The following is a 26,031-nucleotide window of genomic DNA, read 5'->3' as shown; positions in this document are numbered from 1 at the left end:
ATGCCATAGAGAAAGATGTGGCTAACCTCCCTCCTTCCAGAGTGGACAGGCTCCACTTGGCCAGAAACACTTGTGGCTCTCCAGGCTGGTGCTGAAATTCAGAATGGGCATTCAGAAGCCCTGCCTGAAGGAAGGGATGAGAGCAGCTTGTGGACAAGTACTCTGGAACGTGCTAGAAGGCCGTTCTCAGTCCTGTTTGCAGGTTCCGTCCAGTGTGCCTGAAGGCTCCTGCTCATTTCATAGCCCTGCTGACCAGGCTCTAAATGCAGAGGGCTGGACTTGTTCTGTGGGCAGCATCAGGTGACCTCAGCAGGGTCTGGCTGACACAGGGCACGTTATGTGGAAAAGAGGCCCAATCCCAGATGAGGTCTGGCCCACAAAGCTAGCTTCTCTCTCCCAGAGACCCAGGTCTTCTGCGTGAGACTCCACATAAAGGCAACTTCTGCTGCATCCTGACTCTGTAAGGGGGTCTTTGTGTGTGTGGGAAACAAGGGAGGGAGCGCAGAACAGCCTTGCAGGACCATCACTCAGCCAGCAGGAGAGTCACTCAGTGACTGGAGAAGGCGAGACGGATGCTGATCGGAGCTCCCACCCAACAGTGATGTGTTAGGCCATTTCCCTGGCTCCCCTAATCTGCATGGTCCCTGTGCTCAGACACGCCAGATATCTGTGATGATTCTTGAGGCCTCGGTGTGGCATGTCAGAGAGCCAGTTTGGCTCCAACAGACTCACTGGGAATTTCAGTCTAAGTCGATCTCTTCCATCATAAACCATCCTCCCTTCTCTGGCTGCTCTCTGGTGGGAGCTGGGTTACTGGGAAGATGAATGGAGACTTCCTAGCCAAAGCTTGTTGTGTAGGGTCAGTGTGCAAGAACCAGTGGTTTCAAAGAATCGGAGACTCGACGCTCCACAGAACCTTGGCGGGGGCTTGATCCATCCTCCTTATCGAGGCAGCAGCATCCTTGCAGCTCACCTGCCTGGGGCTCAGCCCCTTGGAGAAATGACATCTCACCACCTCCCAAACCAGCCCGTTGGTCTCTGTAGCCCATTTGACTTTAAAGCTTTTCTTACTAGGACCGCAAGCCGGCCCCCTCACCATGGCCCTCCCACACCCCTTTAGCTGCCTCTGCCCTCCAAGACGGAAAATTAGCCAACATATTTGAATGCTTACCATAGTCATGGTGGGTATTCATGCAGTCATTCATCAACAACAACCCTATGAAATAGAAACTATTATTATCTTCATTGTACACATGAGAAAACTGAGGCACAGAAAGGTTAAGTAACTTGCCTAAAGTCATAGTCATAAGCAGTAGCATTGTTTCCATCCTATGGTCCACAACAACCACAGAGATCTAAAGACGGCAGCCGGAATCTTCCTTGGGTTGAAGTGGGTACAGTTTAAAGTCCCCTCATTTCCTCTGGGCCTGTTCCGTGTGGGCCGTGAGGCTCCAAACAGACAGGGACTTCTTGATGTGGCCTCTAGTACTATCTGGCACCCATGCTCTGTTCACAGAGCCCAAGGATGCATTGGCTCCCCTGGACAGGGGACTTGCATGATCCCTGGGGTTTATCCTGAACCACAGTAAACCAGGGCTCTCCCCAGAGCTGATGTTCCCCAGCTTCCCTCCTTCACTGCTCAAGACTCTAGAGGTTTGTATCCCATCTACCTGACTGCTCCCACAGGACCAGCCAAGTGATCATCACACACGGTTGCACAGGTTGTGCACCGCTCAATTCTAAGGGCACTCTTCACAAATAGACTGTGAGATGAATGAGCCCTCCCCCCGGAGTCCTAATATACCACCTACCCAGCTGCCTGGGCAGCAGATCTGTCTTGGGTTCTGATCGGAGCTGGTTGGGCGGTTTTGCCTGTCCTTGAAAAGCATTTTCTAGGCAGACTTGATGGTTCTGGGATCATCTCTCTATGCCTTGTTGCCACGCCCCTCGAGGTTCACCCTGCTGTGGAGCTGGCAGGGTTCCATGTAGCCTGTGCTCCGACCAAGCTGGAGCTGGACAAAAACTAGTCCACCTTTAACCTGCCCCTCACTGTAGAGGGTATTGAAGCAGCCCAGGGCTCACCGCCCCCAGGTGCCAAGTTGGGACTGGAACCCAGGTCTTTTGGCTCCAGGACCCCAGTCTTCTTCCCTCTCTCCCAGGCTGCTCTCTCTTCCCCTGTTGTTTCATTCTGTTCCTAAGCACCATGAGGGCATCTAGAGGGCAAACACTTCTCCTCCTCCTCGGGTTTCCTACCAGCACTCCGCAGCAAGCTGAGTAATTGCTGGGTTTAGGTCCTCTCTCCAGCTACTTGTAGACAAAGTACAGAGAGGCCACAAATACCAGGGACCCAGCATCTGGGGTATGGATCTATTCATGACTCATTAGAGAGCGTGGGGTTGGGACAGGAGACTTGAGTGTCTCCCAGAGGAGGGTAAGTCAAGGCAGTGCCACACACAGGCAAGGAGGGTTTGTGCTGATCAGGGCTTCTCTGGCTTTGGGGGTAGAAATGTGGCCATAGTTCCCTCTTTTGCTCATCAGACAGCAAGTGTTGGTTCTTTGCTTAGCCACTGTCAGGTATAAGGTGTGTATAAAGAGAACCCATAGTTCTTGCCTGTGAGCATTACTTGTAATAGATTGTGGGAAGCACTCAGGACTGTCATGTGCAGTTGTATAGGTTGCGCACTGCCCAACTCAAAGGGCATACTTCACATACACTTGAGATGAACGAACTCTCCCCTAGAGTGTGATGCACCACCAACCCAGCTGCCTACAGTGGCCTTAATGACCTCTCATAGACCTACTTTCAAGGGAGGACCACCCCTATGGTGGGAAGTGAGAGACGGAAAGTAGCTGGTGCCAATCAGAAAAAGTTTCACCTCAAAGAAAAAGCTAAAACTGGGTCATAAAGGATGAGTAACTCATGTCCAGCTAAAGACGAGGAGGGAGGGGTATGTCGGGCAGTGGAAAGAACGTTTGTCAGCCTTTGGAGGCATGAGACTGAGGAGGCAGGTCAAGAATGGGGGATCTAGATGAGGTAGGCAGGCAGCTAGTATGGTCTTCTAGCAAGCATTCACCTGGAGAGGAGTGGTGGAGAGAGGGGAAAACAGATCTCAGAGTGACTCGGGAGGGAAGATAGGGTGAGCTCAGAGACATGCAGGACTTGGGGGGTGACATTAGGAGAGCAGGAAGTCTGCTCCTGAGTTTAATGATCAGAGCAACAGCGGCAGGTCCCTCTGGCTGCCTCGCCCTCCTGGAGGCCTGCCTGTGCCAAAGTGCGCATTCCGAGATGGATGTCCAACAGCTGGCCCTCGGCCCCTGGAGACAGGCCACATCAACAACATATTTATTCCCCATTTATATAGAGGCTGATGTTGCCTTCTGCTGGTGTTTATGCCCTCCAGGGTCATTGACATGGTCTATTTCTGGAGTGTCCCTCACCGCCAAGAGGGCACGGGGAGCCAGTGCCACATCTGTTTGCCTTCACGGGGCTCTCTACCCAGGGAGTACCTGCTCGTGGCAATCTGGTGACTTTGGGGTGGGGGGTGCTTCCGAGGCTCTTTCTGAGCACACAGGGGTCCCCACCCCAAAAAGAAGCTGGGCCAGACCAGTGATTGCCACTCACTAAGGTGATAATTTGCCGTTGTCCCCCAGCAATTACAGATTTCATTTTTCTAGGCAATAGTTGCAAATTGGATATGGGACAGGCAGGGACAGAGATGTAATTTGAAAACCAAAGAGCTGGAGGGAAATTGAAGAGTTGTGCTGCTGGTTGAGCAGAATGTCGGAGGCAGAGAACAGAGAATGCCACCTTGTCTACGACTCTGGCGCAAGCATTTTCCTTGAAGTTGGGTTCACTGAGGTATCATTTACATATACAGTAAGATTCACCCCTTTTAGGGTACAGTTCTTTTGAGTTTTGACACGTGTATGATCTTGTCATCACTACCACAATCCCAATACCAAACAGTCTGTCACCCCTAAAGGTCCCCAGTGGTCCTCACAAGTCAACCCCAACCCAAATCCGGGCAACCACAAATTTGTTCTCCATCTTTACCGTTTTGCCTCTTCCAGGAAGTCATATAAATGGAATCATATAACGTGTCACCTTTTAAGTCTGATTTTCACTTAGCAAAATGCAGCTGAGAGTCATCCATGTTATCGCACAGATCGGTAATTCACTCCTTGTTGCTGACCAGTGTTCCATGGTGTCGATATGCCACAGTTTATCCAGTTCTCCAGCTGAAGGGAGGGCATTTGGGTTGTTTCCAGTTTGGGGTGATTGCACATACAGGCTGTAAACCCTTGCATACAGGTCTTGTGTGGCCATGTGTTTTCATTTCTCTTGAGTAAATACCCAGGATTAGGGTTGCTTGTGGTCACGTACGTTTCACTCTTTAGGAAACTGGTGTTTTCTAAACAACTGTACCATTTGCATTCCTGCCAGTTCTGGTTGCTCTCCTTCCTTGTGAAAAATTTAAAGAATAAAGTGAAAAGGGTGCTTCAGGGGTTCTGCTGATAAGGCTTCAGCGTTGCCGGGCGGCTGCCGGGATCGGGGGACCAGGAGGAGAGAGATCCCTGAAGTTTGCCACCCCCATTCGCTGCGACACAGCTTCTACATCAAGATTGCTTTTCCATTTTAATCTTTGTAGAAGCGACGTTTGGGCCCTTGCCGGGGTTACTCGTTGGCCCTCTTTCTGTCATGACTTCCCGTGATGGATGGGTTTTACACATTGGGCATGGAGCCCGTGCTGGGCCTGACACTTGAGATCTGTGACCCCAGATGAATAAATGACCATGGGCCGTTTCCCGCACACTACTGCCTTCGCATGCCGTCTCTCCCTGGAGCTGCCTGCACAGTGGTCTGGGGGCTGTTCTAGCTGGACAGGGCGCGGGGAGACAAGCATGGAGGGGTGGTAACCCCCCTCACCTGGTGATGGAAAGCTTCGAAGCTCAGCCCAAGGGCTGTCTGGACCCAGAGCCCAGCATGTCTGCCAGTCACCAAGAGTGTGCTTCAGGGCTGAGACCAGCAGGGACGAGATACAGATGGAGTGATTGCCAGACCCCACCCTGGCCTTGGGAAATTGATGGTCTCATTTTGGGGGTGGAAATGAGCAACTTACACCCTAGGCTAAACAGTATTACCAAAGGCGACATGTGGCAGTTTGGAGATCCGTGCTCCAAGATGGCAGTCAGCCACACTCCTCTCTCTTGCAAGGAAGGAAAGTACTCTAAAGGCCGGGCTGTCAGTTAAGTGACAGTGGGAGCTCTCAGGTTGATGAGGAGAGGGGCCAGGACCGGGGGGGGGCAGCAGAGGGCGAGGGGAGCTGCAGGGACAGCAACAGTCCTAGTGGTCGGAATGGACAGCAATGGGAGTTGCTGTGGAAAAGATATTTCATCTGCATGATCCCTGCCAGAGCTGCCCTGGGGACAGTACAGGACCCTGGAGGCTGGCTGGCTCAGGGGCCCCCAAAGATTGGGAGTTGCAGAGGGAACAGTCAGCATCTCTAGGCCTCTCTGGGACCTCCTGAGTCAGAACTGGGGCACTGGAAGGAGAGACAAGCAGCCCCCCAGCAGCCTGGGGCAGCACTCTGGGTAAACTGAGTCATCTCCCGCGGGGTCACAGGTGGGTGGCTGCCAGCCACAGGGTCTGCCGGGACTTATGACAACCTGTGTCTGTCTGTCTGTCCACCCAGGTGCAAGTTCTTCAGTCTGACCGAGACGCCGGAGGATTACACCATCATCGTCGACGAGGAGGGCTTCCTGGGTGAGTGCTTCTGTCCTGGGGCCTGAGCTGGACGGGGGCCTGCGGTCAGTGCTGGCTGGCGCTGCCTTAGTTCCGCCCCCACCTGCTGGTGGGTTAGGAAGTCGGCAGAGCTTCCTTCTCTCCCTGTGTTCTGGCTGGTCCCCTCCCTTTCTACTCATGAAACTTTCCCTCAGGAAAGGCCTCAGAGCTAAAAGGGGGCAGGAGCTGAAGCAGCCAGAAATGCCAGGGGCATGCTCTCTGGGGCACTGACTGTGGGGGGGGGTGTATTAAATCGTCCTTAGTCCTTGTTCTCACGGAAACAAGCCCCAGTCACCATCCTTTCATGATTTTCCTTTATCTTCCTTCCATTTTTAAAATTGAGATATAACTCACATACCACGAAATTCATCATTTTACAATGTGCAGAGGTTCAGCGGTCTTTGATATTCACAAGACGGTGCGGCCATCACCACTGTCCAATTCCGTAACATTTCCATCACACCAAAAAGAAACTCCATCCCGCCTCCCCCACACCCTTTTAGTTTTATTATTTAAGTTCATTATGTTTGTCCTGCTCTGAAGTGACGGCAAGCATCACTCGTGCTGAACGCTGAGTGATAGGCATTACTTGCAGAGGGGTCGTCACCTGCCCTGCGGTTATCAGTGAGGAGTTGGGAGCGGAGGCAGGAGTCGCATGTCCTGACCCACCAGCTGAGCTCCCCCCAGAGCTGAGTTACAGTCTTCCAAACACGCAGAGAATGCAACAAATCTAACATGTTTTAAAACCCTAGTCCCACCCCAAAGACAACTACTAGTCACTTTTTCTTGATTTTCATTCTAATTCTTTCTCAGGTGGTCTCCTTGAATTTATAGAAACGTTTTCACTTCACCTTAAAAACTTCCTGAGACATCAGAGCCTTCCCGCAGCAGTCCTGCCTCCCCGCTCAGGCCCCTACGGTTGGCATTAAAGTTGTTTTAGCTGTTCTCCAGTGAGAAATTTAGGAACTTATCCTTAACGCAGGTTAATTCCCAAAACGGGGCCTGAGAAATGGCATTGTGGGGTCAGAAGTTGACTGTTTTGTGATTCTCGATTCTCGTTGCTGGAGTAATGGTATTGACCCTATTACTGGTGAGAGAGTGAAGCCCCGGGAAGCAACTTGCCCCACTACACTCTGTCATCCTCACGTGCGCTTGGTCTCGGGCACCAAACCAGTATGGGGGGCTGGGCCTGGCCCCCCACATCCCAAGAGGTACAGTGTCCCTCTCTGCCTCCTAGGGGGCAGCTGTGTGGCCAGAGCATGGATGGGGCAGACCCCATGGGAGGCCTTGCCCCACCATCAAAGTACCCGTTTAGTCACTCACTCAACTCACTCATTCATTCATCTAACATTTTCTGAGGACAGGCGCCTTAGATGGGAATTTTGCCTTAACCACAAAACACAGTCACATGAAGAGTGTCTGCCTGGGCAACCCAAACACATGTTTCTTTTCTCATGGGCACTCAGAACTGCTGGGAATTGGGGCACCTCGGATGTGGAAGGAACACCCCAGGGTATCTCTTCTCTGGGAAGAGAGATTCTGTGCAATCCGTCTTCCCAGATGGGAGCAGGCTCTATCTCTGACTCTCCCTCTGGAGGCAGCAAATGAGAAAATACCTTGAGCAGGGAGGGAGGGAGGGAGGCTGCAGGACCTGGTGAGCCGGTTCTGCAGGCCCTGGAAGGCTGTGTTTGCGGGAATTGTCAATAACCAGAGAGCTGGCTGTCCTTCAGCTGAGCTGAGTGGCTGGTTGTTCTGAGCCAGCGCCCAGGGGTGGCGGGAGGCAGTATTTACTGAGCACTGGCCATGTGCGGGCGTCTTGCTGGGCCCTGGAGATGCAGCCGGAATGAGAGGCACCACCTCCAACCCCCTGGGCCTCAGGGCCTGCCAGCTAATTACACCATTCATTGTCGAGCTGCCCTTGTGGCAGGTGCTGCACAAGGAGGGCATGGATGCTGGGAGGGCATATGAGAAAGGATGCCCGCCGTCCAGGAGACCCTACAGCAGAGGCCCTTGAAATAGGAGGCAAGACCAGAGGGTTGAGACTTGACCCCTGAGTCGACATAGGTGGACATTTCCCCAGCCCTGACGGTGCTTCTGTCCGCAGACACTGTGCGGAACGCTGGAAACGACTCTTCTTATCCTCGTTTTATAGATGAGGACATTGAAGCACAGACATGTGATGGAGCCACCCCAGGCCTCACTCCTGGCGCCCTTTATGGGTGTTTCCAGGGAGCAGGCCCTCAGCAGGGTAAAGCAGGGCAGACCAGGAGGTGCAGGTTCCCAGCTGGAGACGAAGAGGCCGTCGGCTTGCACTTCGGTCCTGGGAAGGTGGGGCATGGGGAGGCAAGTTTAAACTATCAGCCGAAGAGTGGCCCAGCCACTGGCTGTCCTGAACTCTGTGACTTCTGAGTGACAGTCTCACTTCCTGGTCAGTACACCAGGCTGCTTGGATATCCATCTCTGCCCGAGAGAAAACTGTGTACCTCTGTTTTAAGTGGTAAGTATCTCTCTCACTCGTGCTGTGGAGCTGCGGGGGGAAGGTACGCAAAGTCAGACTCCCACTCAGCCTCACTGCTCTCACTGTAACTGGAGCTCAGCAGAGGCGCACCACCTCCTGGGATCATTCCAGTGGCCTGGAGGCTGAAGAGAGAAGACCCATTTTACAAGTGAGGAAACTGACATTTATGTGCCCGGAGTCACTATGAGTGACGGGCTGATTTGAACTTGGAAATGCCTTCAGGGTGGTTTCGGCCAAAATGAGAAGAAAATACTGCTGAGAAGGGTGGTGGTTCCCAACAGACCAGGGTCAGGAGCAGTTGAGAAGTGGGGAAGTCTCTCAGAGGGCAGGATTTGGGGTGGAGCGGGGTGGGAGCCGCAGTGAGAGGCAGTAATGCTGAGTTCCACCCTCTCGCCTCAGCTCTGGAAGGGGTGTGTGCGGGTTTCTCAGGAGGCTCCTCTTCAGAAAGGGAGTCTCGTCTTGTGGCTGCCCCGGAGGGACCAGGGAGGGACGCTGGCTGCGCCCACCATGTGAAGGAAGGTGTCCTGTCTCCCAGCTCTGCAAATGTTGCTTCTCACTAAAGGGCCTCCCTTGGCCACTGTTAACATGAGCCAGGGTGCCTCGGTTATTGTTCGCTGGCAGTACTCCCGCGTGAAGTTTTACAGTTAGAAACCAGCAGCTGTCCACAGCTCACTTGTATGTAAGATACTGGACCTTTCCTGGGAGGGAGGGGTGATGGTCAGTGACATTAACCAGACAGCTCATTCACCGTGGGGTTTTAGAGGTTCTTGGCTCAAATGGATACTGTGTGTCTGGGTGGCAAACAGAAGCGATGTGCATGTGTGTGTTTTGAGCTTTTATGTATTTAATGAGCACTTACTATGTGCAGTGCTACATGTTATCAGGGACCCAGAATGAGGAGCAGCAGCCCCTGCCCTGACCGCTGGGGAGTGAGCAGAACCCCAGGTTTGCAGTTAGAGGAGCCCCGCCCATCACAGTCCCCTGTGTGTGTCGGTGTGATCTGTAGGCCTGACTGATCAAAAGACAGAGGGAGGGAAGTGTGAAGGAGTAGCTGCTGGCCTCCCCCAGGGCTAAGATGGGGAGGCCTGGATTCGGATCCAGGCTCTGCTACTTCCTGAGCAAGCTGCTCAGCAACTGGGGCCTCCGTGGCTTAATCCCTGAACAGGACCGCCTCCTTCCCCCTCATTTCCGTAAGGCATTCGCAGGGCCGTATGACTTGCACCAGGTAGTCGCCACATCCACCTTGCTTGTCCGCTGGGGCTAACAGTGCAGTGCCCATCAGCGCTCCTGGCATCGCCCTCCTGGCTCTAAGCTCATAACTGACCATTTCAGTAAGCCTTGGGGCAAAGTACTGCCCCCAGCAGGGGTCCCTCTACACAAGGTCCAGGTGAGAGAAGGAGCCTGGATCTCTGATCGAGCCGGTTCTTACTTCCCCTGAAGCTGGCCCTCCCCATAAACACTGATGGGGACGATGCCCACCTTCTTTATCTGGTCATCTGTCGATGGACATTTAGGCTGTTTCCATGTCTTGGCTATTGGAAATAGTGCTGCTGTGAACATTGGGGTGCATGGGTCTTTTCGAGTTAGAGTTTCCTCCAGATATATGCCCAGGAGTGGGATTGATGGATCATACAGCAACTCTATTTTCTAGCTTTTTAAGGAACCTCCATACTGTTGTCCATAGTGGCTGCATCAGTTTACATTCTCACCCACAGTGTAGGAGGGTTCCTTTTCCTCCACACCCTCTCCAGCATTTATTATTACTAGACTTTTTGACGATGGCCGTTCTGACTGGTGTGAAGTGATAACCTCATTGTAGTTTTGATTTGCATTTCTCTGAAAATTAGCGATGCTGAGTGTCTTGGAAAACATATGTTTTAAACAGATGCATAGTATTCTGTCATAGTTGAACTGTGGTTCGGCTACCGGCTCTGACATTGACTTTTATGTAGCTCCCAGGTCTTCATTTGAAATGCTTTTGGGTTGGACGCTTATACTCATGACTCTTTGTCCCTTGAGTAACTACTCCTTTACAGTGAAACTGCACATTTTAAAACTCTTAATACGTTCTCCCCAACTGCCATCCAGAAACCAGCAAAACTACCACCAGCAGAGTTGTAACAGAAAGGCTCAGGGTTTTGTCAACCTCGGACAGCAGAGGTGCTGGTCTTGCCCAGGGTCACACAGCAAGGTGAAACCCACCCACCTGACCCCAGGACTCTTGACCCTGCAGCAGGCAGGGTAGGAGAAGCCTGACAAACTGTGTGGAGGGCGTGAACACGTAGCACAGGGAACCACGCGTCCTGAAGCCGGAAATGGGGGACTCTTGGTGAGGTGGGGGGGGGGCAGCCAGAGACAGAGCTGCTGACTTTGTGTCTGGAAGGTGGCAGGCGTCCCCAGCGATCCACCAAGGAGCGTCCTCAGCTCTGAGAGGCTATTTTTAGGGTCTTGGACGATGGGCAGTGACAGAAATAATACTCCATTTCAGTCTTGGAATAGGTCCACTTCTCCTCTAGGGAAGGGCGAGCTTACTCCCTGTTGGCCAACCTCCCGGCGGCCCATCCCCACAGCCCCAGAGCAGCACCTTGGGCACCCAGAGGCTTGGCCCGGGTGAGGAGGGGGCCCAGGCAGGCCTCCCCTCTCCCCCAGAGTGCCAGGGCAGCATCTGGGGTTCCCAGAGCCAGAGGCAGCGAGCTCTGTGGCCTCCTGCTTTGCTGCTCTGACAGAGCTTGCCCTCTGGAAGCTTCAGAGAAGTGACCACTGACCCAGAGCTGACCGGCTTCTCCGTCCAGGCCTGCTGCCTGAAGCACCTCACTGGGTTCCATCCAGGGCTGAGAGCCGGGAGCAGCAGGCCCAGAGGCCGGGAGCTGGGTAGACAGACCCCTCCCCGCTCACTGGCCGCCCGGACCTTGGCCAGCATTTGGGTTGACCTGAAATCTCTGGGCAGTGGCAGCCTGTGGGCTGCTCGCCATCCCCTGCCCACCCACTTACGCCCCCATTTCCAGTCGGCCTCAAGCCTCAAGCCTGGGGCCTGTCCGAAACTGCCAAGAGACCCCTCGGAGCAGAGCCTTGGCGACTCCAGCACCCCCTGAAAATGCACTTACCCCAGTGCTTCATGGACTCAGAGGGAACAGCCTTCCCCACTGTATTGGCAGCAGCTTCCCGGCAGCCTCCACTGGAAAGGATGGAGCCAGGACTAGAGTTTGTCCCCGTCTGAGCCCAAAGCCTGGGTTCTGTGCTGCCACCCCCACGTGCTCACTGAGGACCCCACTGGATGATGGACAGGGGACAGAGGGCAGTCCTGAGGCTGAGGCAGCGGAGTGTCCACCTGCGGGTGGGACCATGGTGTCAGACTGGGGCATTGGAACCCCGGGTTCCCGGACACCCACACTTTACAGTTGTGAAGCTAAGCCCTACAAGAGGAGTTTGCTCAACACCCCACAGAGGGCCGGTGGCAAGGTGGGTCTGGAAGGTGTGCCACCCCCAGAATGAAACATCCCTACCCCTCACCCCCATCATGTACTGCAGCATGACCTTGGGCCAGTCAGCTTCCATCTCTGAGCCTCAGTTTCCTGTTCTATGAAATGGGGAAGCAGCTGGCTTCTCAGAGCCAGTGTACATATGTCTCTGAGCAAATGGACCGCATTCTGCTCAGTCCCCACTGGTGGACTGAGAAGTCAAAGAAGTTGGCAGTGTCTCGGGATGGCACTGGCTTTCCTGATCCTGGAAAGTCGGGTATAGGACTAGGGGATGATGTCAGAGGCCACCTCCCGCCCAGGGTCTGGCAGTGGGACCAAGCCGTGACCGCAGAGACTGAGCTGAGGGGCTGGGGGGAGCAGACAGGGTAGATGGGTGGGAACAGGGGCCTGGACAGAGTAGAGAGGCAGGGATAGCTGCCCGTGTTCCTCCTCATCCGTTTGTTTGCAGTCTCCGTGTGCCAGGCACTGAGAATAGCAGAAAACAATGCCAATCAGGACCGCCGCCCTGGGGGAGCTGACCTGCTAGTGGGGCCAGTCATAGACTTGAGGTAGCCACTCACCCAAGGTGGCTATGGGCATTTAAATGAACTAAGATAAATAAAACTTAAAGCTGTATTTCTTCTGTAGCACTAGCCACATTTCAAGTGCTCTGTAGCCGCATGGGGTGAGTGGCTACCGCTTTGGACAACGCCGGTGTAGACCGTCTCCCTCATCCCAGAAAGCCCTCTCGAACAGCGCTGGGTCCCAGCGTCACAGGGTCTTTGGCTTTTACTCCAGAGGACATGGGAAGCCACTGGGCAGTTCTGAATTGTGAAGAACTTGGACTAGGCAGGCAGAGGACAGGTTCACAAAAGCTGACATGGCCCTGTTGTGTTAGCATGTGGTGACATAAAGGACCCTCCCAGATTTTTCCCAAGAAGGCTTGAGGGGTTCTGCCCTAATGGAAAGGGGCATTTACATTTTTATCATTAAATATGTTTACTAATATTTTGTTTATTACTATATCAAAATGGTGTTTCAGATGATAGGACCATCGGGGCACCCAGCCCTCAGTGGCTCCTGGGGCTGTCTCTGCTTAAGACGGCAGGGTTGGGGGCTCACAAAGCTCCCCCCAGGAAGTCCCCTCCATGGCCAGGTCCAGGGCCCTTAGAATTTCAGGATTGAGCTGGGACCCCCAGTTCTGTGGAACGTGTTTCCTCTGGCAGTCCTGGGGCTGAGAAGTCTGTCTTTTGACACCCCAGATAACAGGTGGACAGACTGGGTGTGGAAGCCCGAGGTCAGGTCCTTTTAAAACTGTTCCTTCTGCTCCCCTCCCCAACTCCCTTCCCTTCCCTGGCAAACCTTCTGCCCCTCCAGCCAGCCTGGCAGAGGACTAGCCCTTCCCAGCCAGCAGGCCCAGCGGGCTCCCTGGGCTGCACTCGCCATGGTGACCGGAGCTGGGCGGGTAGGGGCCCTCTTGCCTGAGGCCAGCCCAGCTTCCCTTGGGCATCATCATGTCATCACAGCCCCCTTAACTCACCAGTGTCGGGGTCGCTCAGCCTCCGCCCTTGTTGGGGACCTTGCCCTTCTTCCCAGGTGGTGCCCAGCATGGAGCATGAGGGTCTGTTTATAAGTCAGACCTGGGTTTGAATCCTGGCTCTGTTATTCTCTAAGTGATCTTGGGTAAGTCACCAGCCCCTCAGAGTTCTGGTTTGTCACATGGACCGTGGGAATAGCAGCCCTGGTGTGGGGTGGGTTTGGGCAGGCGACTGTGATGTGTGAAAAGTCCGGAAATAACACAGTCATTACTGCCAAGTGCTCACCGTTTTACAGCTGGGGAGACTGAGGCCCAACACAGACAAACTACTCGTCCCTGGGGTTCCCGCCCTGCTGAGCTGCCTGGCACATCCAGAGGCCTCTGAGGGCCTTCCCTGCTCTGTTCTCCCAGGATGGGACATTTGAGGCCGATCCCATCCTCCTTTGATGGATGGGGGCACTGAGTTTCCGAGGGTGTGCTGGCCGAGGTCACACAACTGGGGCTTATCAGTCACAGGCCTGCCTGCCTTGTCCCCGTCCAGAGCTGCCCTCCTCAGAGCACTTGAGTGTGGCTGATGCCACCTGGCTGGCCCTCAACGTGGTGTCAGGCGGCGGCAGCTTCTCCAGCTCCCAGCCCATCGGCGTGACCAAGATCGCCAAGTCAGTCATCGCCCCGCTGGCTGACCAGAACATCTCCGTGTTCATGCTCTCCACCTACCAGACGGACTTCATTCTGGTAAGCCGCGGCCCGTGCTGAGGGCCTTGGGCACTGTGGGCACTCCACAGACGCGGTCTGCAGAGTCTGTCACCCACCTCGGGTCACAGGCAGAGAGAGGTCAAGGGTACCTCGGGTCGTTAGTCCTCTGTCAGCATGGCCTAGGCCCAGCCTCACCGTCTGCCTTTTGTGTGGACCAAGCTTAGTTTGAGCTGGAGGCCAGGCAGTGAGGGCTGGGGACATGTGGGTGGGGCCCCCTCCCAGCTGGACATCTGGCTCACCAATCCCATACCCCTCCTGGGGTGTCTGGTCACGGAGCCAGCAGCAACTCCTGGCCACCGTGTCATTCTTGCTTGTCTCCTGTGGGGCCTGGCCACCCTCCAGAGCATGGGCCTGGGAGGGCTGGAGACAGATCTGGGCACCACACTCAAGAGTATAGAGTGGGACGTGGACCTGTACCTCCTAGCCCTCGGCACAGTCTCCTCCCCTCTGTGTCCTCCCTGCTGCTCCTGGGAAAGCACATGCCCTGGTCCTGGGCTCCTGTCCCCCACCAGGACAGTGAGAGACAAGAATGAAGGAAGCTGGTTCTGGGTACAGAATCTCAAATCTCAGAGTGAAGGGGCCAGTGCCTCCAGGCCCACTCCATCCAGGGACCATGGGACACTTACATCCTTGACTCCCCATCCCCAGGTGCGAGAGCGGGACCTGCCCTTCGTCACCCACACCTTGTCATCAGAGTTCACCATCCTGCGGGTTGTCAATGGCGAGACGGTGGCAGCTGAGAATCTTGGCATCACCAATGGCTTTGTGAAGCCCAAGATGGGTGAGTTGAGGGAGGAGGGATCTGTGCAGAGAGACATCAAGAAGTTATCAGGTCCTGTGCCAGGGCAGCCCCGTTCTTAGAGCATCAGTTGAGGGCCAGGCATAACACAGTACAACAGTCCTGGTCAGACCTTATGCCCAAAGTCTAGCGAGGGTGCAGCCAGCGATGGCCAGAGGCCACCCCTAACCTGACCTGGGGTATCAGGGCAGGCCTCTAAAGCCAGTGACTCTCAAGCTGAAGCTTGGAGCACAAATAGGAGCTAACCCAAGTGGTGAAGGTTGGAAAGGGCGTTCTAGGCAGCTGGCATGGCATGTGCAAAGGTCCTGGGCCCTAGAGGTAAGCCTGGAGAATCAGGAGAGCTTTAGGTGGTGATGGGGGCCAGATTTCACAGGGCCTGCAGCCTGTCCTCCCCAGAGCAGCTGCTGCTGCCCCCACCTCTGTTCCTGGGCCCTCCCACTGCCCCGCTGCTCCTCCCGTCCCCGCTCAGCGCCTGATGTCTGTGCCCTCGCAGTCCAGAGGCCCGTCATCCACCCCCTGTCCAGCCCAAGCAACAGGTTCTGCGTCACCAGCCTGGACCCCGACACACTGCCTGCTGTTGCCACCCTCCTCATGGACGTCATGTTCTACTCCAACGGGTAGGAGTGAGGGGCTGCAGGCTGGGCTGAGGGGCAATGTGGGTCTGCTTAGAACTCGCGTCTGAGAGGGGAGGCACAAATCTGCTCTGGGAGCCAGTCTCGGGGGTGAGGCACAGACCAGCCCTGGAAACTAGTCTAAGAGGGGAAGTCATGGCTCTACCCCAAAGCCCCATTCTAAGAGGGGAGCCATTCTTCCCTGGGAGCCCCAAAGCTTGGTGAAGCCCCCAGCCCACATGTAGATGTGACAAACACCCCCTGTCCCCTGAGCTCCAAGGGCGAGCCTAGTCACTTGAAGAGCCAGGAACTCAAGTTTTTTCATTTGGTGGATGCCAGGTTTTGCAATTTTCCATAAAGCAGATTTTAAGTTTAAGCCAACACCAGGTGGGGTGGGGCCGGGGTCCAGCAAGCTGACAGTGACCACAGGCTGTGTGTGCCCTGAGATGTGGGCCAACACAGGGACAGAGACACCGGGCAAGTGTCACCTGCGCCGAGGGCCAGCTGGGTCCCAGCACTGTGAAGTGCGGTGCTCACCTCCATGAATGCCGTGGAATCATTCACATTTCACAGAGAAGGAGACCGATGGGGGGCATTGGCTCAGGGTCCCCCAGTGAGGCAGGATCAGAGCCAGGACTTGGCCAGGCTGGTGCTCTCCCCAGCACCCTGAGGCTGATGGGCAGAGCAGGCGGGCTGGGCAGGGGTCACGGTGTAGCAGGGGCCCCACGCCACCCCTCACCAGCTCTCTCGGCCCCCAGGGTGAAGGACCCCATGGCAGCCGGTGACGACTGCGGCCACATCCGCTTCTTCTCCTTCTCCCTCATCGAGGGCTACATCTCCCTGGTGATGGACGTGCAGACCCAGCAGAGGTGAGCTGGCCAGGGTGGAGGGGGCTTGTGATGGGCATGTCACCCACCCTGCCCTAAAAGACCATGGGTCACCCAGTGTCATCCATCACTGTTTGTCCCTCAGCCCCCCGTCTAGAGCTGGGGAGAGGTAACCTGACCAGTCCGAGCAAAGAGGGCAGTTGTTCCAAAATCCGGCCCCTGCCTTGCATTCCTGTCCCCATCCTGCCCGCCCCCAGATGAGGGAGCTACACAACGAGTGCGTCGAGGGCTCGGGAGGCCCCTTGGGACCCCTGAGCTCAGGCCAGCCACCCCCTCGCTCTGGCCCTGCACTGAGTGCCCCAGGGGCAGGGGACGGTGCAGGAAGGGCTGGCGGAGGGAGCATGGTTAACATCTGGGGATGAACATCCATCCCAACATTGCTCACTCCCGTTTAAGGTTTCCTAGTAACCTGTTGTTCACGAGCGCATCCGGAGAGCTCTGGAAGATGGTGCGGATTGGAGGACAGCCCCTGGGATTCGGTGAGCCCCACGGACTTCAGCACTGGGACGGGGGTTGGGGGGTGGGGGTGGGCCAGCACTGCTGATGCACCTGTACCCCTGGTATAGATGGGGAGACTGAGGTCCCCACTGCCCACGGTCCCTTAACCTTTGAACGACAGGAAGCACTGGCCTCCAGAGGATGGGAGGAGCGGCTTCAACCACAGCACTCATTTCCCCCAACTCGAAAATTAAAACCTGCTTGTAATTAGAACACTGGGGACATGGTAAAAATTGAAGAGGAAAAAAAAAAAATCACTCCTCAGTCCCACTGTTGACAGCTAATGACTGCTGTCATTTTTAATGAGTTTCTTTCACATAATTACTGTCCATCTCTCAGTAAAACTCAGACGTCCCAGCCCCTCACCCACTAAATACCTCACCTTTTCTGTCCCAGGGAAGAAGCACTTCTCCCTGTGTACCCATAGTGACCTGATCCCGTCGGAGAAAATTCACACGAATTCCCTAAGACTCAGTCTAGCCTCAATGTCCACAATTGTCCAAACTGTCTTTGGGAGATAGTTTGTCCCATGAGCATTTTCCAAGGAGCCATGGTCTCAGACCCCTCAGTTAGAAGGGCCATGCGGTACTGATTCTCCCAGAATCGGGTGTAGGCTGCTGGCCCTGTTGTGGTGACTGCAGCGAGCTTTTTCTTGGTAATAGAAATGATTTCTTTGGGCTAGACTTGGCAGACCAAAAAGCTTGTGCCCAGAAGAGGGTCTTGGTAAATCACAGGATGGTTGTTTCCAGGGAGCACCCCTCAGCCAGCCCTGGTGGGGTCGGTAAACCCTGACTTCCCATAGACAGAGCATAGAGTGTTTCAGTTAAGGACAGACTGCTCCAGGGCCATCAGGTCAGCCCTGGGGGCTCTGCTCCTGGGACAGGACACAGAGGTAGCAGGGCATTTTGACCCTGGGGGCAACGGGTCCATGAGGGAGCCAGGTTCTGCCGCCTGCCTGTGCCTTTCTGTCAGCAAGGTCACAGAGGAACAGTAACTCCACGACTGGACAGCACCCCCTAACTGCTCACATCAAGGCCAAAGCCAGAGCATCCTGGGGGCAGGGTAGTGGGCTGCTCTGTGGAGTGCTAGGACACGTATACTGAGGGCTCCTGGTCCGACCCGGGGCTTCAGCCTGTCTCTCAGGCTGCCTTCTCCAAGACCCCAGCATTTCTCCTACCTACATTCTCCACAGACCCCAGCATTTCTCCTACCCACGTTCGCTGCCCAGTTCAGGGCCATGGGGATGTGGAGACTGAGTCACCCAGAGGAAAGGTCGCCAGTGAAGAAGGCTGAAGGAAACCAGGGTGACCTCGGGGGTGCCGTTAACCTGGGAGCCTCTGTTTCCTGACCTGTAAAATAAGGATGACAGTGGATGCTGCTTCAGGGTGGTTCTGAACGCTCCGCAACGTGTCAGTTACACCAACTGGTTGCAAGCAGCAGTTGCTGTCACTGTCATGTGTAAGGCTTGGAGAATGTCAAGGAAAGGAAGGCTTCCCGGAGGAGGTGGCTCCAGAGCTGACCAGCAGATATTTACCCCACTGATGGGGAGGAGAGGGCAGTGCCAACAGAGGGAGGTGTGACACAGAGGCACCTCTCCACAGTAGAAACAGTGGGAGAGGAGCCTCATTGGGTCATCACAGGCAGAGGGGCAGGGTCCTGATGCCAGACCAATGGGTCTGTCACCATTTCTTCCTGAAGGTAGAGGGACCAGCAGAGCAGGAGGGTCAGCCAGGCATCACTGGGGAGGAGACTCAGGCAAGAAGCAGGAATACGTGCACATCGGCTTGTCTTTTTATTTCCAGCTTTGGTTCGGAGTTTACCAGAATACACTCAGTATAATAATATTACAGAAAAAAGAAAGTCAGGATGAAGGGAGAATCAAGGTGGAGAGAGCAGATGAAACTCAGCTGTCTTACCCTCTGCGTGTTGCTGTGGGCTGTTCTGGGCGGCCCTAGGGAAGACTGCAAGGAACAGCACCGTGAACCTGGCGGGCAGCAGCTGCATCTGCCTTCCAGGATGTGGAGGGGTTTAGCACCAGGCTAATAGCTGTAAATAGCCCTGCAAGAAAAATAACTTATTGCGAATCTGAAAGATTCTAGCTTGGTGGATTCCATATGTTTTTGACCACAGTTTGGGATAAATATGTTTTCCATCACAGCCCAGGATGCACATACACAGACAACTCTACAGTTTTCACAAAACTCAGCTCACTCCAATACTATCCTTTTCTATTGTCATTTTGTAAAATGCTGGTCACCAGTCTTCTAAATTGATATCCCACATGGGTCACCGTGACCACGCACGGTTGGAAAGGCACCATTCTAGACCCTAATCTCCTACCCACCCCCCTTTTGTAGGAATAAAAATGAATGTGTCTGTAGCTAAAGGATCTTAGGATACAACCGGTCTCCACTAAATAGCACCCCAGGCAGTCACAAGGCCTGAACAGCCACCGAAGGGGCCTCCATCCAGGAGCCCCGGGAGACCGAGCAGAAAGCGGAAACTTGAGAGACCTGTGAAGTCACCTCCTGGGTCCCAGGACGGGCTGACGAGCAGGACCAGGACCAGGGAGTGAAGGGGTGCAGAGGATGCTTTAGGCGCTGATGGCAGTGGAGGAAGGCTGGACCTCAGGTTGATGCCCAGGCTCAGGCCTCAGAATCCCATGGGGAGCTGGTGGCCAGATTGGACTCTCCCACTCAGTGGGGACAGTGTTGGGGAAATGCATCATTGCCAGACGCATTTGAGGTATTGTGTTGATGGAGAACAGTGGTCCTCAGATCCTGGAGGTCTTCCTGTAGGAGGAAGCTTTGCATGGTGCCTTCAAATCAGGGAGAAAGGTGGAGGTTGGTGGAGGACCATCGCCAGGCAACCCCAAGGCCACCTTATTGGCTGAGGTTTGGGGGAGACCAGAAAGCGCCACTGCTTTGAAGATTTAGAAGGAGAAATCACATTCCTTGTGATCAGCTGCCTGACTGCCTTTAGGACAGGCAGGGACCTTTACCCAGGAGGGACTCAGATGAGGAAACTGAGGCTCAGATGGCTTGATTTGGCCACATCATCTGGCTAGAAAAGAGTCAGAGCAACAGAAAAGGGGGCCTGGACCCATGTCCCCTTTTTACGCACACTGCCTCCTGCTCTGTCTTAGAGAACTCGCAAGGTGGCAGGGAAGGTGAATCCCATGTGCAACGCACGGAAACAGGCAGATGATCCCAGTTAGAGCTGGGTTCTGTGGCGCCCTGAGGATAGAGAGCTCTTCACTGGCCAAGGAGGTCAGAGAAGGCTGCTGGATGGAGGGGCCTGTGCACTAAGCCTTCAGGGCGTGGGGTGGGGAGTCTCTGGGAAGACTGGGTGCAGGGCAGGCACTGCCAGCAGAAGGATGGAGAAGCTGGAGAGCAAGGAGGGCCAAGGATGTGCTGGGTGACGGGGTAGGGAGGAGGCTGAGCGAGGTCCCCACCTCTGTCCCCAGATGAGTGCGGCATTGTGGCCCAGATCTCCGAGCCCCTGGCTGCTGCAGACATCCCCGCCTACTACATCAGTACTTTCAAGTTTGACCACGCACTGGTGAGTATCTAGCACCCGCCCTGGCGCAGGAGAAGCTGGTTCCAGGGGCTCACAGGTGTTCACTCCCTCCCGCCCCTGCAGGTACCAGAAGAGAACATCAACGGTGTCATCAGCGCCCTGAAAGTCAGCCAAGCAGAGAAGCATTAGGAGGGCCTGCTCCGCTCCCCTCCGGCCGCCCCCCAGGCCTGGGCCCGGCCCCACCCCGAAGACTCTTCATGCAGTATTTCTCAACAGACTGGAAAATCAGCCCCGGGGACCCCAAAGCAGGGGCCTCTGGGAGACACCTCCAACGGCTGACCCTTCCCTTAGGCCTGAGGGCCATGCCAAGGTCTCCCCTTGCCCTCCTGCCTTCCTGGAGCCCCCAGACCCTCCAGAGAACACTGCACCTTCTCCTCCCACCCCTGCCCCAGAAAATGATGTCTGAGGCCCAGGGAGCTTGTGAGCTGACCCACCTCCCCATCCAACCTTGCCCACAGCTTGGGGCAGACGCCGAAGGAAGCTGGCGCCTTCTACAAGACACTAGGGTACCGATTCTTGTGTCATCCTGGGGGGCTGGCTGAGCGGGGCTGAGTTCACGGAGCCCGGTAGGCCCTCGTGAGACCACGCTGTGGTCGCTGGTCTCTGGTTCCCTTGTTCCTGCAGAGTGGAGGCCAGTGGGCGGCCCTCTGGTCCTGTGCTGGCGAGGCTCCGAGGGAGCTCGGGTGGGGACTTGAGTTGAGGGAGGGAACGCCAGCCACCTTGCCTGCCAACCGCAGGGCCTGTGCCCTGACTCCCAGCAAGACTGCCAAGGGGGCCCTGTCCAGACCCCATCACAAGCACTCAGGCCTGGGGGAGGGGGTTCCCGGGAGACACCCCCCCAGCCTGGGGCACAAGCTCCTACCCCCTCTGCCTTTCCTTCTTGGGCAGGCAGAGCCTCGGTTCCCCCAAGTGGGGACATCCCCAGCATTCGGGGCCTGGGGTTTCTTAGGTCACCCCCACCTCCCCAGCAGCTGACTAGACCAGCACAGGGCTCCCCCATCATCCTGCCCACTCCCCCCGCTCCCACCCCACTTTTGGGGGAAACACAGAAGGCCTCTGCCCCCAACTCACCTGCCCACCTGTCTCTCAGTCCAGGGACCGTGGCGTTCATGAGTACACGACCTAGGAGGCAGCTTATCTGAGCCTTAATAGCGAAAGCCGTACCTTATTTTAGTTTCTTATTTAATGTGTTTGCACCCAGGCTGCGGGCGGCAGCAGCCTCAGGGGACAGGGCCCTCTGAGGCCGCTGGGGGCCCAGAGCTTGACATTGCTTGGCTGGCACCCTGTGGGGCCGGGCTCGGGCACAGGGAGCTGGAGCTGCCTCGGGGGCCTCTGCGGCAGGGAGCTGGGAGCAGAGGTCTGCTATGAGACAGGTCCCCAGGGCCCCCTACACAGGGCTGCCCAGCCAGTCCCACGGACAGGTGCCCAGGCAGAGTCGTTCTGAGCATCTGAGGGGCCCTGAGGGCCACAAGGAGGTGGAAAGCCAGGTGGCAGGCCAGCCCCCATGGACAATGGGGTGACTCCCGTGCCTCCTCCCCAGCTGGAAGGGCTTTCCAAGCGAGCAGGACCTGAGGGGCCCTCCTCGGCGCTCGGGCAGCAGCTGACGTGTGTGCTCGGAGAAGGGACCTTCTCTTGGCCTGGTGACATGCGAGCCGCGCGGGACCCTCTGAGCCCTGCAAGCCCACCAGGTGGGGGAGCTGTGCATCTAGGTCCTTGCAGGCATTCAGGGCTCCAGCACTGATTCGGAACCCACTTTTCTTTTTTTTAAGTTGACTCATTTTGCACAAAACTCCAAAACAACCAAAACGTGTCAATACTTTGCTGGTTCCAAAATGGGGGTGGCCCTTCAGGCCCCGAGTCCCCTTTGTGTCCTTGGAAGGCCTTGATTTTTCCGTGGCGCGTCTCTCCAGACCCCCTCCCGTCGGCTCCCCTCACCGTGTCCCCTCCCCGCCTCTCCTCCCGCCGAGCCAGTGTCGGCCCCGTGCCCCCCAGAAACGTGTGCCCCAGACCCCCTAGGACGTATATTGTACACACATATAAATACCTGTGTTTTATGTTGATATAGATATATACTGTAAATAGCATATATACTTGAGCAATATATGTTAATATATAGCGTGAGAGCGCGTGCACGGGTGTGTGCGCAGTACGTGGACACAGACTCCACTGTGTGTCCGTGCGCGTGTGTGTGGGCGTGCCCCGCTGTGTCTGCCATGCACACAGGCACATTTTGAGCCACCATATATTTTTAATTCAAGTATACAGGCAATACGATTATTAGAGAAGCCGACTGGCGGCCTCGGCCCTGACTTGAGAAAAACTAAACCAGCAGCCCAGGAACTGAGCCCCGGGGTGCGTGTTGAGGGTCCCTACCCTCTCCTCCCCGAGTCTCCCTTGAAAGTAGGATTTGGCTCCTTCCCACCCCACCCCCCCATTTCTACCACCAAGGCCCCCAGACACCCTTGTTTTATTGGGGGACAGCAGCACGGAGGGAGGAGCAGTTGGAATTTCTTGCTTTGGAACAGAACGGCCCCCTTGCCAGTCCTCTCGACCTGAAGACCTGGGTCAGCTGGACGGTCACCCTCTGGGTTTCCGTCCAGGTCTGCTCCCCGCACCCTTGATCACTGATGGCTCACCTGGTTTCTTTCACCTGCAAGGTAGAAAGCTCAGGTTCGTTTCCCAGGTGTCATCCTGGGGACAGGCCCTGCCTCTCTGAGAAGTGGGTGGATGCCCTTGACGTTTCCAGGAGGGGCTGGTGCAAGGACTCGGCTCTCCCCGCTGCACAGGTGTGTATCCAGCCAACGGGGCAGGAGCCGACATCCGGGAAACCCACTCCCTCTCTTCCCCATCCTCTGCCCCCCAGCCGTGTGTGGAGGCCAGCACGTCCTTGGGGTCAGCGTGGTCAGGGGTTTGATCTCCAGCCATCTGGGGAAAGTGAACGGTTTTCCCGGTGGCTGACTGCCCCCAGCCATTTCCAGCGGTTGCCGGGTCTCCAGACCCACAGAGGCAGTCTGAGGAGCACACCCTGCTGGGCTGGGCACTCTTGGCTGTGTTTGGGGGGTGAGCAGGCAGCCCTGGAGCTGCCACCTGGGTTCCAGGTGTGTCTTTTGCTTCTGTGCTATTCCCTAGTAAGAAAGCTCAAACCATCTGAACGCTGCCCTTGCCCCTCGATCGCCCCATCACTACACACTACAGAGTGGGGAGAGGGAGGAAGGCGGGGAGCCGTGGACACCCTCTTCGCCCCCGCCCCCAGTTACAGAAATCTGCCCCTTTGGTTCGACCCTCACTGCGGGCTCCCCTGGTTCCTAAGAAACCCCCTTTCTCCTTCAGCCCCAGGCCTGAGCCAGCACAGAGTAGGGCGGTGCCCACACCACTGCCCTCAGCCCAGGGCACACATCTGAGCACGAGAGGTGCGCAGACCTCCCAGGATTCAGGGTCCAGAACCCCCCAGGCACCAGCATTCTCCCCTCCCACCAGCTCAAGGCCACAGGCCCCCAGTGGGAAAGGAGGGAGTGGGGGTGGCCCAGAGCTGGCTGCTGGGGCCTCCCATTAAGGCAACATGTCCTCGGTGACCAATGTGGTATCTAGAGGATGCCTGGTCATTTGGGGCTTGTCCCCTCTGAGGTGACAGAGGATGCCATGGAGGTCAGGAGAGGAGGCTTTGGGAAGGTGGGAAAGGTCAGGCCACTACCCCAAGCCAAGGGTACCATTTGCCTGATAATCACAAATGAACCTGCCCACCCACTAGCCCCTCTGGCCACAGTTCCCATCCACCCTGGGCCACCATTCTGAGCCTCTGGGTCTGGGCTCTTCCCAGACCCAGCTAAGAGAGGGGACCTTGGGAACCTCCCAGGTGATGGCACAGCAGCCCTGTGGCTGAGGGATTTTTTGATGCCACTTCCTGAGTGAAAACGGTGAGGGGTAGGTAGGAAGCACCCCCAATGTATCTGTGCCCACATAAGCCAGGGCTGGGGAGCAGCCCAGACACCAATGTCACGACCGCAGAGAAATGGCGGTGTTGGTTGGCTTGGTGAGTGGAGCTTGGTGGAGGATGATGGGGTCTCCTAGCGGAAAGCCAGGGGCTTTGGCTTTTCGGGTTTCCTGTATTGTGCCAAGGAGGTGCTAGGTCTGGAGTGGGGAGTAGCCCTCTATTTAAAGACCCACGTAGGACGGGAACGACCACAATGGCTGACGGTGGTCAGCCGGGCAGAGGGCGGAGAGCGGGCTTGGGAAGAGTGGCTGGGACTTGCCCTGAGGGGAGCTGAGCCCTGGTATAGCTAGATACCTTTTCCTCCATCTCAGAGCCCATCCCAGCTCTTTTCTTTGTTTCATTTTCAAATTAGAGGGAGCAAAAGGACAAGCTTAACTCTCTCCCTAAACCCGGGGAGAAAGCCACGGGGTGGGCTGCGAGCTTCAGCTTTGAAACCCATGCCCTCCTAGGAAGTCTGTTTTCTCGGGCGGAGCAGGACAGGAGTTCTTGACTGAGGCAGCCTGCTGTCCTTGGGGCTGAAGGCACCATCTGTGACCTGGACTGGAGGTAGAAGGCTCAGCCTGGCCCGTGGCTTCCGTGGGCAGCCTGGTGGGGAGGAGGATTGTGGCTCTCGGTTCAAGGTGGAGGATGCTGTGACAGTGGGCAGTGCTGGGAGTCAGGACAGTGTTCTGTTTATACACACACACATGTGTGGGCGTGTGCTGTAACACCCACTAATATGTATGTGAGCAGCAGAGCCCAGATCAGAGTTAAGGGACTGGCTCACTGAGTATTTTGAGACCTTGGTACATTCTTACCCGTGGGCCACATGTACAGTTGAAAGGGTAGGGGTGGCAGACCTCTATCACGGGACCGCCCATCCCCTTGACTTTGTTAAAACTGCTCTGGGGAGGGGGCAGAGGTGCCCCTGCAAGGTCTAGACCTGCCGGGCCAACTCCAGGAAGAGCCAATCCTGAAGACAGTATTTATAGGGAGAGATTCTGGGGATCAGTGCCACCTCGCCTACTGGGGTTTGTCCATGAAGAGCGTCCAACAAAGTTGGGAGACTACAGGTGGGACACGGCAGGGGAGTGAAAAACAGGCCAAATTCAGGTCCCAAGACAGAGGCCATGCGCAGTGCATTTTCCTGTCCACTGCTTCAGTTTACCTGTTCAGTTAATGGTCCAGGAAGATCTGGGCAAAGTTGGTTCTGAAACGGGGTGGGGTGGAGGGTTGGCTAACAGCAAACAAAACCCCAGGCCCTCCTCTTGCTCTTTGCCAGAATCATTTCCGTTATTCTGAGATGGGGTTGAGTGGATGCTGGATACACAGTGGGGCTGAGAGGGGTCTCTGCCCTGCCCAGGGTCTCGTCTTGGGTCTCGCCCTCACCCGGCATGCCCTGGGTCACCAGCAGTAGAAGTGACACCTTACACCTGTCCCAAGGTCTGGGTGAGGGGAGAACTGGGCAGCCCTGCACCCTGGGGTCCTCATGCTTTCTTTCTTTCTTGAAGAAATACAAAACCCTCGAGATTCATGTACTGTATGACAGAGAGAAAAAAGTACCTAATGTTCCCCCCCAAAAAACAGTATATTTTGTACTTTGTAAAGTGTTCATTAAAATGGAGGAAAAAAACGA

At 55.7% G+C, this 26,031-nt stretch overlaps 1 protein-coding gene across 1 annotated transcript in view; it reads left to right on the top strand.

Moving 5' to 3' along the window:
* The window catches only part of CASTOR2 (cytosolic arginine sensor for mTORC1 subunit 2), a 51,268-nt gene extending 25,237 nt beyond the window's left edge, over window positions 1–26,031 (top strand). The window contains exons 2-9 of the mRNA XM_074345969.1: window positions 5,694–5,764; window positions 13,837–14,030; window positions 14,700–14,832; window positions 15,344–15,467; window positions 16,220–16,330; window positions 16,745–16,827; window positions 20,313–20,407; window positions 20,489–26,031. Coding sequence (XP_074202070.1) covers window positions 5,694–5,764; window positions 13,837–14,030; window positions 14,700–14,832; window positions 15,344–15,467; window positions 16,220–16,330; window positions 16,745–16,827; window positions 20,313–20,407; window positions 20,489–20,554 — 877 coding nt within the window. The 3' untranslated portion in view covers window positions 20,555–26,031. The remainder of the gene's footprint in view (window positions 1–5,693; window positions 5,765–13,836; window positions 14,031–14,699; window positions 14,833–15,343; window positions 15,468–16,219; window positions 16,331–16,744; window positions 16,828–20,312; window positions 20,408–20,488) is intronic.

Source organism: Camelus bactrianus, chromosome 18, assembly GCF_048773025.1.
Source record: "Camelus bactrianus isolate YW-2024 breed Bactrian camel chromosome 18, ASM4877302v1, whole genome shotgun sequence".
Taxonomy (NCBI): domain Eukaryota; kingdom Metazoa; phylum Chordata; class Mammalia; order Artiodactyla; family Camelidae; genus Camelus; species Camelus bactrianus.
Note: the sequence above shows the minus strand (reverse complement) of the source record. Positions and strands in the feature narration are given on the sequence as shown.